The 18,020-nt window shown below is 35.0% G+C and overlaps 1 protein-coding gene across 1 annotated transcript in view; it reads right to left on the bottom strand.

Moving 5' to 3' along the window:
- Positions 1-1,776: 1,776 nt before the first annotated feature.
- Positions 1,777-18,020, bottom strand: part of LOC121406899 — a 165,992-nt gene continuing 149,748 nt past the window's right edge. Inside the window, 8 exon segments of the mRNA XM_041597771.1 lie at positions 1,777-2,996; positions 7,349-7,451; positions 11,401-11,469; positions 11,951-12,195; positions 13,552-13,663; positions 14,850-15,152; positions 15,613-15,832; positions 16,792-17,018. Of these exon segments, the coding sequence (XP_041453705.1) occupies positions 2,684-2,996; positions 7,349-7,451; positions 11,401-11,469; positions 11,951-12,195; positions 13,552-13,663; positions 14,850-15,152; positions 15,613-15,832; positions 16,792-17,018 (1,592 nt within the window). The 3' untranslated portion in view covers positions 1,777-2,683.

Here is an 18,020-nt window from a genome sequence, read left to right as displayed (position 1 = left end):
TCAAAATTTCAACATATGAACTCAAACGACCCTTGACCTTAACATGAACTCCAACAGCATAACATGCAGGTCCCAGGTTAGTGCATACAAACGAAGCGTAGTTGGAAAGTGAGTGACGGTTGTAATAAAAACTTGCAGGTAGACTTTAACGTTTGACCTTAGTTGACCTATTGAGTTGACCTAACCACGTGACCCACGAATACATCATAACATGAATGTATCCCAAGCGCATGTATCACCCAAGCTTGGTTGCCATTGCAACATGTACAGAGCTATGTGTCGTAACAAAGTCTTGGAGCAAACTTTAATGTTGGACCTGAAATGACCTTTGACCTTACCTTGTGATCTCCGACTGCAGCATAATTATTAAGGTCCCCTAAGTGCATTTACAACCTATGTTTGGTTAAACGGTTTGACAATGGTGCAGGGTTATGCGTCATTAGAGAGTCTTGCATGTAAACTTTAACTTCTGATCTGACATGAGCTTCGACCTCACCAAGTGACTGCCGACTGCACTATAACATTCAGGTCCTATAAGTTCATCTAAAAGCCAAGTTTCCTTTAAAAGTGACTTACGGTTACAAAGTTATGTCATCAAATTTGTGACGGATGGATGATGGACGGACAACAATTAGATCCCTTAGTCGCTCGCTTTCACCTCCAGTGGGCGAGACAAAAATTTACAAATTCAGCATCTCTATAACAATTTGCTTTTGTTATCAAACCAAATAAATAGGAATGAAGCAGGATAATTTTTATATTTGTAAGCTTTTAATTTAAACAATTTTAAAAATGACAAAATTTTGTCAGACATTTAACATGATACATGGGGTAAACACCACCAATATACTGTGTATTCAAAGTAGATTTTCATCAGCATAAAAAACAATTGGATCTTACCGAATTAAAGAGAAAAAAGAGGAAATGACATATTTCAATTATAATTTGCAGTAGTTTACTTATATGAGGTGAATATTTGGCGAAAAAAACATGGAACTAAAAATGAATAAAAAATGCTGAGAAGTCATAATTTCAATTCAATGTTACATAAATAAGGCACTATTTCATATAAAACTTTTGTTTTCAGTATGAACATGTAAACTATTTATATTCAAATGACAGCATCTATATTCATATATCAAAAGGAATGCAGTAATAATTATTGTACCTATTGATCATAATTATGAGGAAGAAAATTTGCTTTGTGAAAGGAGCTATCATTTACGAAATATATGTGATGTTCCTGTCTGAAAGACTTTATATATATCTATTCATCAAACATTCATGTTCTAATAAGTTTACATTCTTAAGCACTAGATTCAATGACATTACCTCTTTCTCCGACAGAACAGACAAGGCAATAGATGCATCACAATAATAAGATTGAAATACCAAGACTGTTATTTTCCACTGCTCTTCCTTAACCAGTTCGTTATAATAATCAACTCTCTTCATTGTGCGCATAAATAGAAAGACAAACATGACAATTGAATACTTGGGAATAACTAATTGATATCAGTACTGTGTATTTCACTTGGATAAATAACATTCTTAAGTCAAATTCCAGTCACATCTAAGCATTTTACCTTTATAAGTAGACCGTAAGCTACAACTCTTATTGGCAGTCATTGGAGGTCATATCGTCTATGCAATCGCTTACAGGGGCCGCGGAACCGGGGGGGGGGGGGGGGGGGGGGTGCTTCAGCCCCCACTTTTTTCCAAAACCATGTACAAAAACGTAAAAATGGCCATATGATTGTGATTTTTATCATGGTCAGCCCCCCACTTTGAAAACCGTTCCGCGGCCCCTGGTTTACAATCAAACTTTGCAAAATTAGACATTTTAATGAAAACAGGAGTCACAATCACTTATGCTTACCAAGTAATCAATGTCTCCAAAATTCAAAGTTTATGTAGTCCTAGGATATATTTTAGATTTTGGGTGACATATAGTTGATAGATGAACTGAATACAATTAGTCGGTACAGTATTCTATCAAAGTTGAGAACCAATGAAAAAAATATAACTCGAATGAAATTATACGTCATTCCATTATATAATTATACGTGTATATAAAACATATGGATAAAACACTTTGGGTTTATCAGCTCTTAAATCAACACAGATTTAATACAGAAGAATGCAACATCATCAATATAAATATTAGGAAGATATAAAAATTATAAATTTGGATACCTATGTCTTGTATTATATACTTTTTCTTTCAAATACATGCAGCTGTAAAGGAAGATTGTTCCCTAATTCTAGGTGCACATAGTCCAATGCTATTTGTTCATTTAATATGTTTATAATTAAATTCATACATAAAATAAGTAAAAAAACATTACAATCAATCACTTAGTACAAAATCAATTAATGCTTCTTATCTGATTCATTTATTTACTTGACCTATGAGTGAAAATAATCAAACTTAAACTTGCACATTATATACCTTTTCAGCCTCTGTAAATTCATTAAATTAAATTCATTAAATTGCATTGATATAGCAGCCTCATGTGTGAGATAATTCATGTCATTGCGTCTTTTGAAATTTTAGTTATCACATCCTAAGAATGACATACTACATAAATGGATCAGTTGTTTCAAATACTAGTGCTTCGAATATTGCAAGCTATTCTAAAGCGGGGGGGGGGGGGGGTATTTGTAATATTTTCATTAGACATTACATATTCTCAGCCTCCGAGGGGTCATAAGCTGCGTTATATCTATACATCCCATTGTTATATTCCGGACTATTCGTCCATCTTGTACTGGTTCCCGCATCACGCATGTTGTCACGGTCACCAACCATGCTAATGCGGACATGACCTGGGTCGGCAACCACATCTTGACCGTAGTCGACACCATTGTGGTGATCGTCGACCTCCGATGATGTGTATGAGTTACTGTCCGTCACATAGAGGACATCCGACTGTCTGTAGCCCCGTTGGGTGCCATTGTTGACCTCTTGAATTTTAGCCATCTGGGTCCGTCTCCTAGAAAATTGGAAAAAATAAAAAGCAAAGAGGGATATAATGATATATTATGATCTGCTTGAACAGAGGATTCATAATTTGCATGATTGCATGTGGGATCTTTTATGAAGCAATTCATAGTCACACCACTTAAGGAATGACTAATTTAATTTGTGTGCCATATTGCCATTAACTAAAAATAAAACATGATCTTTGTATTTAGAATCTTTGATAAACACGCATTCTATTTAACAATTTTATTAATTGTTAATATTCAATTAGGGATATGGGAAATCAAGCCACACTTACATGTATTTCAAACTCTATGGAAATATATGGCATCTCATAGCAAATTATATGCCTTACCAAAACATACACACTGTACACTGAACCTATATTTACACTGAACCTATATTTACACTGAACCTACACTTATACTGAACCTATATTTACACTGAACCTATACTTACACTGAACCTATATTTACACTGAACCTATACTTACACTGAACCTATATTTACTCTGAACCTATACTTACACTGAACCTATATTTACACTGAACCTATACTTACACTGAACCTATATTTACACTGAACCTATACTTACACTGAACCTATATTTACACTGAACCTATACTTACACTGAACCTATATTTACACTGAACCTATATTTACACTGAACCTATACTTACACTGAACCTATATTTACACTGAACCTATACTTATACTGAACCTATATTTACACTGAACCTATACTTATACTGAACCTATATTTACACTGAACCTATATTTACACTGAACCTATATTTACACTGAACCTATACTTACACTGAACCTATATTTACACTGAACCTATACTTATACTGAAACTATATTTACACTGAACCTATACTTACCCTGAACCTATATTTACACTGAACCTATATTTACACTGAACCTATACTTATACTGAACCTATATTTACACTGAACCTATACTTATACTGAACCTATATTTACACTGAACCTATATTTACACTGAACCTATATTTACACTGAACCTATACTTACACTGAACTTATATTTACACTGAACCTATACTTATACTGAACCTATATTTACACTGAACCTATACTTATACTGAACCTATATTTACACTGAACCTATATTTACACTGAACCTATACTTATACTGAACCTATATTTACACTGAACCTATACTTACACTGAACCTATATTTACACTGAACCTATACTTATACTGAACCTATATTTACACTGAACCTATACTTATACTGAACCTATATTTACACTGAACCTATATTTACACTGAACCTATACTTACACTGAACCTATATTTACACTGAACCTATATTTACACTGAACCTATACTTACACTGAACCTATATTTACAATGAACCTATATTTACACTGAACCTATATTTACACTGAACCTATACTTACACTGAACCTATATTTACACTGAACCTATATTTACACTGAACCTATACTTACACTGAACCTATACTTATACTGAACCTATATTTACACTGAACCTATATTTACACTGAACCTATACTTACACTGAACCTATATTTACACTGAACCTATACTTATACTGAACCTATATTTACACTGAACCTATACTTATACTGAACCTATATTTACACTGAACCTATATTTACACTGAACCTATACTTACACTGAACCTATATTTACACTGAACCTATATTTACACTGAACCTATACTTACACTGAACCTATATTTACACTGAACCTATACTTACACTGAACCTATATTTACTCTGAACCTATACTTACACTGAACCTATACTTACACTGAACCTATACTTACACTGAACCTATATTTACACTGAACCTATACTTACACTGAACCTATATTTACACTGAACCTATACTTATACTGAACCTATCTTTACACTGAACCTTTATTTACACTGAACCTATACTTACACTGAACCTATATTTACACTGAACCTATACTTACACTGAACCTATATTTACACTGAACCTATACTTACACTGAACCTATATTTACACTGAACCTATATTTACACTGAACCTATACTTACCCTGAACCTATATTTACTCTGAACCTATACTTACACTGAACCTATATTTACTCTGAACCTATATTTACACTGAACCTATATTTACACTGAACCTATACTTACACTGAACCTATATTTACACTGAACCTATACTTATACTGAAACTATATTTACACTGAACCTATACTTACACTGAACCTATATTTACACTGAACCTATATTTACACTGAACCTATATTTACACTGAACCTATATTTACACTGAACCTATACTTATACTGAACCTATATTTACACTGAACCTATACTTACACTGAACCTATATTTACTCTGAACCTATATTTACACTGAACCTATATTTACACTGAACCTATACTTACACTGAACCTATATTTACACTGAACCTATACTTACACTGAACTTATATTTACACTGAACCTATACTTATACTGAACCTGTACTTATACTGAACCTATATTTACACTGAACCTATACTTATACTGAACCTATATTTACACTGAACCTATACTTACACTGAACCTATATTTACACTGAACCTATACTTACACTGAACTTATATTTACACTGAACCTATACTTATACTGAACCTATATTTACACTGAACCTATACTTATACTGAACCTATATTTACACTGAACCTATATTTACACTGAACCTATACTTATACTGAACCTATATTTACACTGAACCTATACTTATACTGAACCTATATTTACACTGAACCTATATTTACACTGAACCTATATTTACACTGAACCTATACTTACACTGAACTTATATTTACACTGAACCTATACTTATACTGAACCTATATTTACACTGAACCTATACTTATACTGAACCTATATTTACACTGAACCTATATTTACACTGAACCTATACTTACACTGAACCTATATTTACTCTGAACCTATACGTACCCTGAACCTATATTTACACTGAACCTATATTTACACTGAACCTATATTTACACTGAACCTATACTTACACTGAACCTATATTTACACTGAACCTATACTTATACTGAACCTATATTTACACTGAACCTATACTTATAATGAACCTATATTTACACTGAACCTATACTTACACTGAACCTATATTTACACTGAACCTATACTTATACTGAACCTATATTTACACTGAACCTATACTTATACTGAACCTATATTTACACTGAACCTATATTTACACTGAACCTATACTTACACTGAACCTATATTTACACTGAACGTATATTTACACTGAACCTATACTTACACTGAACCTATATTTACAATGAACCTATATTTACACTGAACCTATATTTACACTGAACCTATACTTACACTGAACCTATATTTACACTGAACCTATATTTACACTGAACCTATATTTACACTGAACCTATACTTACACTGAACCTATATTTACAATGAACCTATATTTACACTGAACCTATATTTACACTGAACCTATACTTACACTGAACCTATATTTACACTGAACCTATATTTACACTGAACCTATACTTACACTGAACCTATACTTATACTGAACCTATATTTACACTGAACCTATATTTACACTGAACCTATACTTACACTGAACCTATATTTACACTGAACCTATACTTATACTGAACCTATATTTACACTGAACCTATACTTATACTGAACCTATATTTACACTGAACCTATATTTACACTGAACCTATACTTACACTGAACCTATATTTACACTGAACCTATATTTACACTGAACCTATACTTACACTGAACCTATATTTACACTGAACCTACCGTATACTTACACTGAACCTATATTTAGCTCCCACCTTTGTGCCTGTTTTTATCACTGATCTTCACTTCTCTTATTTCGAACTTGTATTGAATGCATTCTAGATACATTCTAGAAAACTGTGGTTTTCAACTTATTCTTTCACATGCTTTTGTGTTAGTGAATACTTGCATTTACCTATGATCACTTGTAATTATTTTTTTAAATGCTTAGTTTTGATCCTAGGATTCTCATTTTTAATTTGCTCAGATTTTCTGTTTTAAATGATGGGTTTATATATATATGATAATAAATTGTGCTCTGTAAATTGCTGCCTACATATACTTTTCAGTCCCTGTACAAACCCTATGAAAATTACAGAAATTCAGTAGAAAGTGTCTTTCATCAATTACCAATGCCATTGAAACATTGCAATGTTACAGTGTATTATCACACCACTATAATTACAATCATTATTCAAAACAGAATTCCTCTATATGACAATAATTAACAAGAATTTATGTACTGATAAATGAAAGCATCACGGACCTTTTGACCTTGCCATAAATAAGGATGATAATGAAGATTACGATGATAACGAGAATTCCGAAGACCACTAAAAGACCAATCAGAATATCCCTCCAAGGAATACCTAAAATGGTAAATAAATACAGAAATGTAAATAGTTTTCCAACAAACCACAATTTTAGGATTTTAGAAAGAACATAAGAGTCCAACTTTAATACAATCACACCATACGATGCTACAAAACCAATATGACAAAGATTTCTTTTTTTAATTGAACAAAATGGTATTCAGCACATGATATTAAAAGTATGCATTCAAATTCGAGTGCCATGGCATGCGGGTTATCTGCAAGATATCGTTTCAACTATTTAATAAAATCAACATATTTAATCATAAACATTGAAAAAATATTTAACTCTTATAAATCATGTTCAACACATGAAAATACAATGGTAATTACAATGTAAAGTGTCTATGATGCTGTACGTTTTATTGTCAAGACATCCACACATCCAGACAACTCCTGTCACTTGCATTTATTTATTTCTTCTTCATTCTGTTTGCTTTAAATGAATGAAAGCACTATAAACTCCTTTTGTAAAAGAAAAGGAAGGTTAAAGCTCATTCCCTTTACAAAACCATTTCCTTTTGAAAGTGACATGTATCGTCTAGTCAGGGCCACATCTTACAAAGAGTTATGATTGATCCAATCAATCTTAACTTTATAGAAATCCATCCACACCCTAATTTTTCTCTACAGGAAATTTACATAATCTCCTTAGTGAATGAAAGAGAACCACAATGAATCTTCAAAAGAATGATGAATTTATGAATATATATGATACCTAGAAAATATTTTGAACAAATTTGCATTTTAGATGTTGACATTGCTGGCCATCCATAGATGTGATTGTCAATTGCAACTCTTTGTAAGACGGGGTCCGGGGGAGCGTTTCATGAAAGGACTTGTCGGACGTTTTATCCGACAAGTCCTGTTTTATCCGACAGTTACCATAGTGACACTGCCTCTTAGCCAATCAAAAGCAAGGAAAGATGTCAGATCCGACAACTTGTCAGACAAAAATGTTGATGAAACGCTCCCCTGATGTATAGCTTCCTGCCATGGAGGTCCAATCAAGGGCATTTATAACATATTCTGACAGAGCAAGAACATTATCATAAAGGGAGAAAAAAAACCCACCCACACTAGAAGCTTTTGAAATATCAAGCCAGAAAGACCTTGTTGATATCTATATCAATTATTTATGTGAGTGCAATAAATGCATGGCTGCTTGCTTAATGAACAATTTTTTAATATCAATTTTGATAATGAGCATCCCATAACCTATTCCATTTCTAATCATACCCTGAGGCATTGAACATTTGTTGTTATATCTTACATAGATTGAATCCTGTATAGTGATTGGTTCAAATAGCATCATGTGACCGAATATATTTCGACTATGATGTTGCTTGACCTCAATATATTTTTTCGCTATACCAATATTCTGATGTCATTATTTCCGAAAAATTGATATTTAGCTAAACTCTCGGGCGCACCGGTTAGCTCCCTCTCCCCTGGGCAAGTCCGGCGATGCGTCGACGCAGGCGCTAACCTGCGTTCCACAGATGGCTCGGAGAAAAGTACATGTAGGTAATTTGACGCAAGTTACCAGACTTTGCAAGCTTAGCGCATAGATTAGGATATAAAACAAATACATCAGGCGTTTCATTCGAAAGCATACTGTAAAAGTGGAAATATTCGCGGTGTGGAAATTTTCGCGCATTTCGTTTCAACTATTTAATAAAATTAACATATTTTATCATAAATATTGAAAAAAATATTTAACTATTATAAATCATTTTCAACACATGAAATTACAATGGTAATTACAATGTCACGTGTCTATGATGCTGTACGTTAATTTTATTGTGAGGACATCCAGACAACTCCTGTCACTTGCATTTATTTATTTCTTCTTCATTCTGTTTGCTTTAAATGAATAAAAGCACTACAAACTCCTTTTGTAAAAAAAAGGAAGGTAAAGCTCATTCCCTTTACAAAACCATTTCCTTTTGAAAGTGACATGTATTGTCTAGTCGATCAGGGCCACATCTTACAAAGAGTTATGATTGATCCAATCAATCTTGACTTTAGGAAATCCATCCACACCATAATTTTTTTCTACAGGAAATTGACATAATCTCCTTAGTGAATGAAAGAGAACCACAATGAATCTTCAAAAGAATGATGAATGTATGAATATATATGATACCTAGAAAATATTTTGAACAAATTTGCATTTTAGATGTTGACATTGCTGGCCATCCATAGATGTGATTGTCAATTGCAACTCTTTGTAAGACGGGGTCCGGGGGAGCGTTTCATGAAAGGACTTGTCGGACGTTTTATCCGACAAGTCCTGTTTTATCCGACAGTTACCATAGTAACACTGCCTCTTAGCCAATCAAAATCAAGGAAAGATGTCAGATCTGACCACTTGTCAGACAAAAATGTTGATGAAACGCTCCCCTGATGTATAGCTTCCTGCCATGGAGGTCCAATCAAGGGCATTTATAACATATTCTGACAGAGCAAGAACATTATCATAAAGGGAGAAAAAAAACCCCACCCACACTAGAAGCTTTTGAAATATCAAGCCAGAAAGACCTTGTTGATATCTACATCAATTATTTAAATGAATGCAATAAAATGCATGGCTGCTTGCTTGATGAACAATTTTTTAATATCAATTTTGATAATGAGCATCCCATAACTTATTCCATTTCTAATCATACCCTGAGGCATTGAACATTTGTTGTTATATCTTACATAGATTGAATCCTGTATAGTGATTGGTTCAAATAGCATCATGTGACCGAATATATTTCGACTATGATGTTGCTTGACCTCAATATATTTTTTCGCTATACTCTGATGTCATTATTTCCAAAAAATTGATATTTAGCTTAACTCTCGGGCGCACCGGTCAGCTCTCTCTCTCCTGGGCAAGTCCGGCGATGCGTCGACGCAGGCGCTAACCTGCGTTCCACAGATGGCTCGGAGAAAAGTACATGTAGGTAATTTGACGCAAGTTACCAGACTTTGCAAGCTTAGCGCATAGATTAGGATATAAAACAAATACATCAGGCGTTTCATTCGAAAGCATACTGTAAAAGTGGAAATATTCGCGGTGTGGAAATTTTCGCGCATTTCGCGCAAGATCAGCGAGCGCGAATTTATGAGCATCTATTTTAATGCAAGTTTTGAAACGCGGTTCAATTGCGTGTATCGTTATGGCAAAGAGATTGCATAATTTGATCTAAAGAGGGCGGCATTTACGCAAGCAAGCTTGAGCTCCAATATCATGTGCATCGCAAGAATTTCTAAAAAGCAATGCGATCATTTTTTTAACAGTCGCAGATCGGTATTTAAATTATGATTTTGGATGAAATATAAATTGCTTTTGCTGTTTGATTGGTGAGTGTTTAGATCTGTTTAGATTTTGAGAAGACGTTGGGTCGATCGCCCGTGTTTGTTGATTGATCCCATGCACTTTGAATAGCCGTAATCCCCCGATCCTTACCCGGTGCTGGGCCGTCCGTACCAGGCCAGCAGCGCCTCCGTTTTGCCTTTCCCGATGTCCGCCCCGCAAAGAAAAGTTGTGCTAAATGTCACAAAAGCTCATGATTAGATCAAAACAATGCTGAATTATGCCGCCCTAGAGCTAAAATTATGATCAGAAAATACAATGTCGTTGCTAAAATTTTAATTAAAACCATTCAAAGATGGCAAGAAGGAAGTGACTTTGTGACTATGGAGTGTGCAGCGCGAATTAAAAAACCCGTGAATATGTTTTGAAGCCACCAAGCGCGAAAAATTAATCCCGCAAAAATAACAGCGTTTACAGCAGTTGGAATTATTAATCCTCAGTTGGACTGGCAAAACTGCTATATAAAATAGTAATTGCCAGACCGCAACCATGGATAAATAATTCCACTATACTTTCTCAAAGCCTGATATATTTGTTTACTATGCTACTTATTTGCCACTTTATAATCATGATACTCACTTGATGGTGTGACTGTTGTACGCCGGGGCAAAGTGGGAGGTTCAGTCGGCTGTTCAGTGGATGGATCAACTAGAAATTAAAGGGCGAGATCAACATTTTACAGTCTCTTTTACTCCCCTTACCCGACGGTAGTATGGACATTGAATTCAATCATAAGATGAAAATTTATGATCCCCCAGTGATCATGTACATGTAGCTCTATAAATACATAAAATGCACCCTTGAATTCTTGTTAAAAAAATGTGCAATGGGAATACAAAAAACAAAACAATATGTTTATTCATTATACAATCTGTCTAGCATGCAAAATGTGTCCCTATCACAAAGGACAGAAATAAGGAGATACATGTATACATTCACTGAACACTTCTTACATCAACACATACAAAATGTGAACACTCTTCGATGGCTACCTATTCAGCATATGATTACAAATAATTCATTAATAAATGTCACAATCCAAGAAAAAAAAATACAAATAAATAAAAACTTGGTCTAAAAAAGCCCAGTTTAAGCAGGGTGATTAGAAGATAATAACAAAATACCCCACCTAGATCTTCACAGTTGAGTCCTTGAAGTCCGTTCTGACAGGTAACATAGAGAACCTCAGCACTGATGCCTACATTCTCCGCAATGTCAGCTCGCTTCCTTCGACCAGCCACCAATGTCCTACGGGTCAAGACCCGGATTCTGTAGATTTCACTGGGTTCAAGGTCCTCAATGGTAAAGCTTGTGGTGCTGGCATTAAGCTCGGTGGAGTTGAACCATTCGGGGGTTACAGAGTTTGAATCAATTCTGTACGAATTATGGAAAACAAAGTTAGGGTCTGAAGTTTCTTGCTTTCAATCAACATTACTGATTTGACCCACTCCTCTTATTTTTACATGAGTGACAGCCCTGTTCTAAGTTTAAAAAAAGAGAAAAATGTAATTATTCATATCAGACTACTGTCAATGTAAAACCTGTCTTTAGATAAAAGTGCTATCCTCAATTAAAGTGAGAACAATTTTTCAAACATTTTTACATCGATACTCCATACATATTTTCACAAAACATGGAAACAAAATGTATTTTTTACAAGAAGATAACAGAATTATAATTTGATGAAAAAATAAAACGTTACATTTAAATTTAATGGTACATGTTTTTACCTTAACATCAACAGACCTCATCTTCAACATTCATAAACTTGAGATATGTTGAGGTTGAAATACCTATTATTAACAATATTGAGAATTATATATTCTCAAGAATGCTCTTCAAAATAATGTTTAAAATGTATGTGGTACAGTGTAAAATCAATCAACCTCCACAAAAAAGAATGGGCAACTAAATATGGGTGTCTAAAGTGTGTGTCGGGGGGGGGGGGTGGGTGCATTTAATCATTCTTCAAATCAGGGGCAGATCTACGTTTTTCCAGGGGGGGGGGAGAAAAGCCCCCCCCAAAAAAAAATCACCTAAAATTTAACGTCATATCGTCCGCAGAAAATTGGAAAAGCAAAAAAAAAGGTGGGGCATGGGCCAGCTTTGCCCCCCCCCCCCCGCATCCACCACTGCTTCAAATGGTGATGTTGGCATTTTGACCAGTTGAGGTACTGCCCATCTTTGATCTTAAGTTGAGAGTCTGTTTTAAAGATAAATTCCAGTATTGGTAACGATCTCAAAATGACCTTTTACAGAATCTAATATAATGACCACCCAAGTGTCTGTTTGTATAAATAAAAAATATGTGCCAAGGGAATCTGGACGAAATTGTGTAATTGCTGAGAAATAAGAAAAATAAGCGCGGATTCGGTCACTTCCGTCGGGTCTTTATTTCAGCAATAATAATACACTGTCCCACGTGTGCCCATCTGTGTTGGTGATCGTCGGTGTGAACATTTTCAGCGTAGATTTCAAGATTTCACAAAGTTCAGTTTATGTAACTGTACCAGATCTAGATCCTCGATGATATACTGACAATTAAGCCTGGTTTTACAGACTTTCTCATGAAATCAGTGTTTACTGCAACTACTGGCATTTCTCTTTAACAGTATGAAGGATTTTTGAACGGTAGGTATTGCACATGTAAATGCATTTTTTCTTTGAAGTAATATGGATGTACGTGTTGGAAACTGAGGTCGTCACATTTCACACTGCATCTGTACTTACCTGTACTGAACCATATGCCACTCTGTCGAAACACTCACAGCCCATGTTATAGTCAATGAGGTACTGGTAGCTGTATTCAAAACCACATCGTATGCCCCAACTTCCGAGTAGTCTGTGTGGTGAAAAAATATAAAAAATAAGTCATTCCAAATAATTAATACATAAATACATAAAAGTGTTCACTAACTATACAACTAAGAAATTGATATAAACCCCCTATAGTGTTTACAACACATTGTATATTCACTTAATGTTGGAAGAAAACACGACTGGCCTGACTCCATTCTCCCTCAAAGATGAAGGGCAAGAAAGGGTGTATTCCAATATGAGCATTACAATAAATACCTAAATCCTACTCATAATCTTATATTGTATGAATTAAAATATAATAAAATCCTCCACTCCAAAAAAAAAACAAACAAACAAAAAACAAGAAAACACAAAACAACCGACCCTAAAATGTACACATGACTGCCAATAATAAATACAGTATTATGTAATTTATCTATTATATGTATGATAAAAGAACAATGTTGATAAAACGTCTTGTGGTTTCATGCAGCCCCAGCACTTTCACAAAGTAATTTCACCTTTTGGTTATACATATAAAGAAGATTATTTCTTTTTGCAGTTGTATAATGTACACAGATCACTTTGCAATATTTCTTAGCGTTCTATTAATACCAAATAGATGAAACATATGTAATGTATTACTAGTACTTCAAATAATCTTAGAGCAATCACATTAAGCAATATAACTGTTATCAAAACAAGATTTCAAACCATTATGATAATTTCAAAATATTTATTCCCCAATTTTTCTAATGAATGCACGAGTGTGCAAAATTCCATGAAAATCAATACCAGATACATATAAATTTGTACACATTAAAGCATACTGACTTTCTGTATGATTACTGACTACCCAGCGACTAAGCGATACTTATTTGAATTTTTAAATTCAAGAGAACATACAGTGTAGTAAACATCTCTACTTCAACGTTGATGCTTGATAAACCAACTGGTATTTTACCAAGGACTTCAAAAATCAAATTCTTACGAGTTTTTGAAAACGAAATTCAAACTTCCCTTCAAAATGAAATCAACAGCCCCAAAGACATGTATAGGTCACATGCACATGACCAATACTGAAGTTTCAATAATATCCCAAAACAAAAATGAAAATTCAAGCTTGAAAAATCACCTTAACTTCCTTCAAGCATCACCCGATGTGACCTTATCAGCCTACATGCACAATTCACCTAAACTTAGCTGATCTAAAATTCATAAACTCTCACCAGTGTCACACATGGTTACCCCAGCAAAGCCCTGTTCACAGGTCATGGCACTGATCACATCACTGAACTCAACGGACTGCTCCTCTGCAAAGAGTCCTCTCAGGTCATACGATTCATTATCATCCAGACCTGTCAGGATGTAGAACCCCCTTGAACGTGCTACTACAGAGCCATTGTTCCACGTCCCGCCGCTGATCCTGTACTGTAGGACTACATCGGTCGCAGAAGTTGGGGACGTCCATTCAGTGGTGATGGAAAGACTGTTGATATGCGTTAGTCGGATCCTGTATGGTGACTCCTCGGCTGTATCAACAAAGAGTTCAATTTATTATCAAGGAATAAGGGGTTTATATTACAATTCTTTCACACATGCTTCTTACATGTATCTTCCTTTCAAGGTCCCTTGGATAAGACAGAATAGAGTTGGTACCATGGATCATTACTAATGGATTTGTAGCTTTCTGGTAATTTATGTGGGAAGGCTGCTGTGGAAAACATGGCACAGTCTTTGGCAAGTTGCCTTAAGAGATACTAAACTCTTGTCTATCTGGGACTTTGAAAACCTTACAGATCACCTTAAAGACCACCAGGTATAAAACAGGATATTGAATCAGTCATACTTACAAGAATCAAAATCTCTCAGTTATTTCCTTCAAAATAAAACTTGAAACATCTTGACAACATTAGATCACCCTTATGGATTAGTTTCTAGATATTGTCCAACAAAAAGAATTAATGTCCTTCTGTAGGAAACAAGACTCACCAGTCTGGCAATCAACACCTCTGAATCCCTCGCTGCATGTTTGCAGTGTATACACGTCCCCATAGGCCTCTGTTGTATCTTCATAGACCAGCATAAGTCTGATGTCATAGCTTATGGCTGGGGTCAATCCGTTGATTGTGAATGATGTTTGTTCTGGGGAGGAAGCAGGAACCTGTGTCCAAGCTATCTGTGAAAGATTTGGTTTGTACTCCACAAATACCTGTTATACAAAGAAACAGAAATCATGATTGGTAATGGCAGAAAGCACTCAATGGACAAATATATTTGTACTACACTCTCAGATATACATGTAGAGAGCATTGCAAACAAAAATTCAACAGCTAGCAATTAATTGCATACCATCCCTAATTCCACAAATCAATCATGATTCTTTCTAGTTCCACTGCACAAAGTGACCTCAATATCAGACTATTCCAAATCCCAAGTGTGGTGTCTTCTTTGGTTGAAAGTGTTATCTCTCTTCATTGGTTGAAAGTTGTGGAAGATTTTTTTTAAAATTCTGTTTAATCGCAATTCCTTGCTTTGATGGGCCATTAAGCTCGTACTCTTGACCCAACTGCCCATCTACAAAATTTGAGGAATAATTTCATATTGATCAGCTTTGAGGGGAACAGCAAAAAGTGACTGCTTGTACCTAATAATATCATCCAAAATCCTTAGACATGGGTAATATGGTTCCTTCAGGGACAACATGAAATCCTTTGCCTGTTGAGGATTGGTCCTTTTTTGTCAAGTAGAATGCACTCCCGGTTAATACTTTATTAAGAGTGTACTTTATGGAGCGTTGTGGCCCATGCAGTGGATTAGTCTCCGGACTCTGAAAAAGAAGGTCGCGGGTTCGAATCCCAACCAAAGCGTAATTTCCTTTAGAAATTGATCCACAATGTGCTGCACTCAATCCAGGTGAGGTAAATGGGTACCTGGCAGGAATTTATTCCTTGAAACGCAGCGCGCGTAACAGCTGCACTGCTAAAGCCAGGGTAATTATGCTGCATATACTGAGAGCGCTTTGAGACTTCTGACAAAGTAAGTATTAAGCGCTATATAAGCAAGTATAATTATTATTATTAATTAAGAGTGTCCTTAAGGCGGTCAATATTTGGATGATGCTTCATGACTGTGATTCCAAAATGTGAAAAAAATATGAAGGTGCCTTACCTGAGCCACACTGGCTTGCTGAAGAGCCCAACTGAATGTCAGAGATGTACTGGTCTTTCCAACAGTCTCAATGATGTAGAGGGGTGCGGTAATGGTGGTAGTAGCATCGGTAGGGGGCAAAGTCACCCCCATGGTAGAGGGTGTGGTCAGTCCTATGGTGGAGGCTTCTGTAGGAGGTGAGGTCTGCATGGTGGTTGGACTGGGTGTACTGGTAACAACTGGCATTTCTGATATAATACGCAAAGAAATACATGAGGTTAGAATGTCTGTATAAGTTGACCTAATATAATTAATGAATCTAATAATTGCCTTGTTCGAAGTAATTTTAAGACCAGGGACCCATTTCTTATAGAGTTACAACTGTTGTAACTTTGCCATTTTCGCAACTACCATGGTACTCTTGATTTTGATTGGCTGCTGAGCCCTGTTGCCATGGTAGTTGCCATGGTGGCAAAGTTACAATAGTTGTAATTCTTTATGTAACGGGCCCCAGATTGTGAATAGCAGTCAAATATTTCAAAACAATTCTCTTTGGTCCCCAGAGAAGCAACTTAGTGCAATTCACCTGAGCTAGATTTAATCTGAGGTTAGACGTCACTATTCAAATTCTACTTTCCAATGGGGCAATAAAACATCATTTCAGGAGAGTAAGAGATATGGCTGCCATAACTATGTATCAAATGGAGGAGCAGCCTCCTTTTGGAGTAATTGAATATTGATTCGAGACTTGGATAATAGATCATTGGATAAATCAGCTTGTTATTGAAAGAAAAAACAACAACAATATTTGCAAAGTTTTAGATGAATGTACATTGATTTGTCACCCAAGCAATGAAAGAAACAAGCCTAATAAGGGTCATTCCACATCCTTAAAAGAGAGAAAAAGTTTATTAGCTTTAGTCTACAAACTACTGAAGGGAAAGGACACTTTTTTTATTATAAGTAGGTCTTTTTGTAGAACATATATTTGTATAAATTGAAATGGTCTATTAAAAAAACTTTATCGCAGCCAAAGGCTGAATTGCAAAATTCTTTACAAGGTAAAATACAAAATAGATATGATATCAATGACTATAACAAAATGACATGTCAAAGTAATAAAATCAATGTTATATGTTGAAATTTAAAAAACGAGTAGTGTATAATAATTGTATACATGGGATAACAGTAATCTTGGATATTTGTAACCAGAGTATGATTCTAAGGGGATAAAGTTAGTAATTTAAATG

This window comes from Lytechinus variegatus, chromosome 2 (assembly GCF_018143015.1).
Source record: "Lytechinus variegatus isolate NC3 chromosome 2, Lvar_3.0, whole genome shotgun sequence".
NCBI lineage: Eukaryota > Metazoa > Echinodermata > Echinoidea > Temnopleuroida > Toxopneustidae > Lytechinus > Lytechinus variegatus.
Note: the sequence above shows the minus strand (reverse complement) of the source record. Positions and strands in the feature narration are given on the sequence as shown.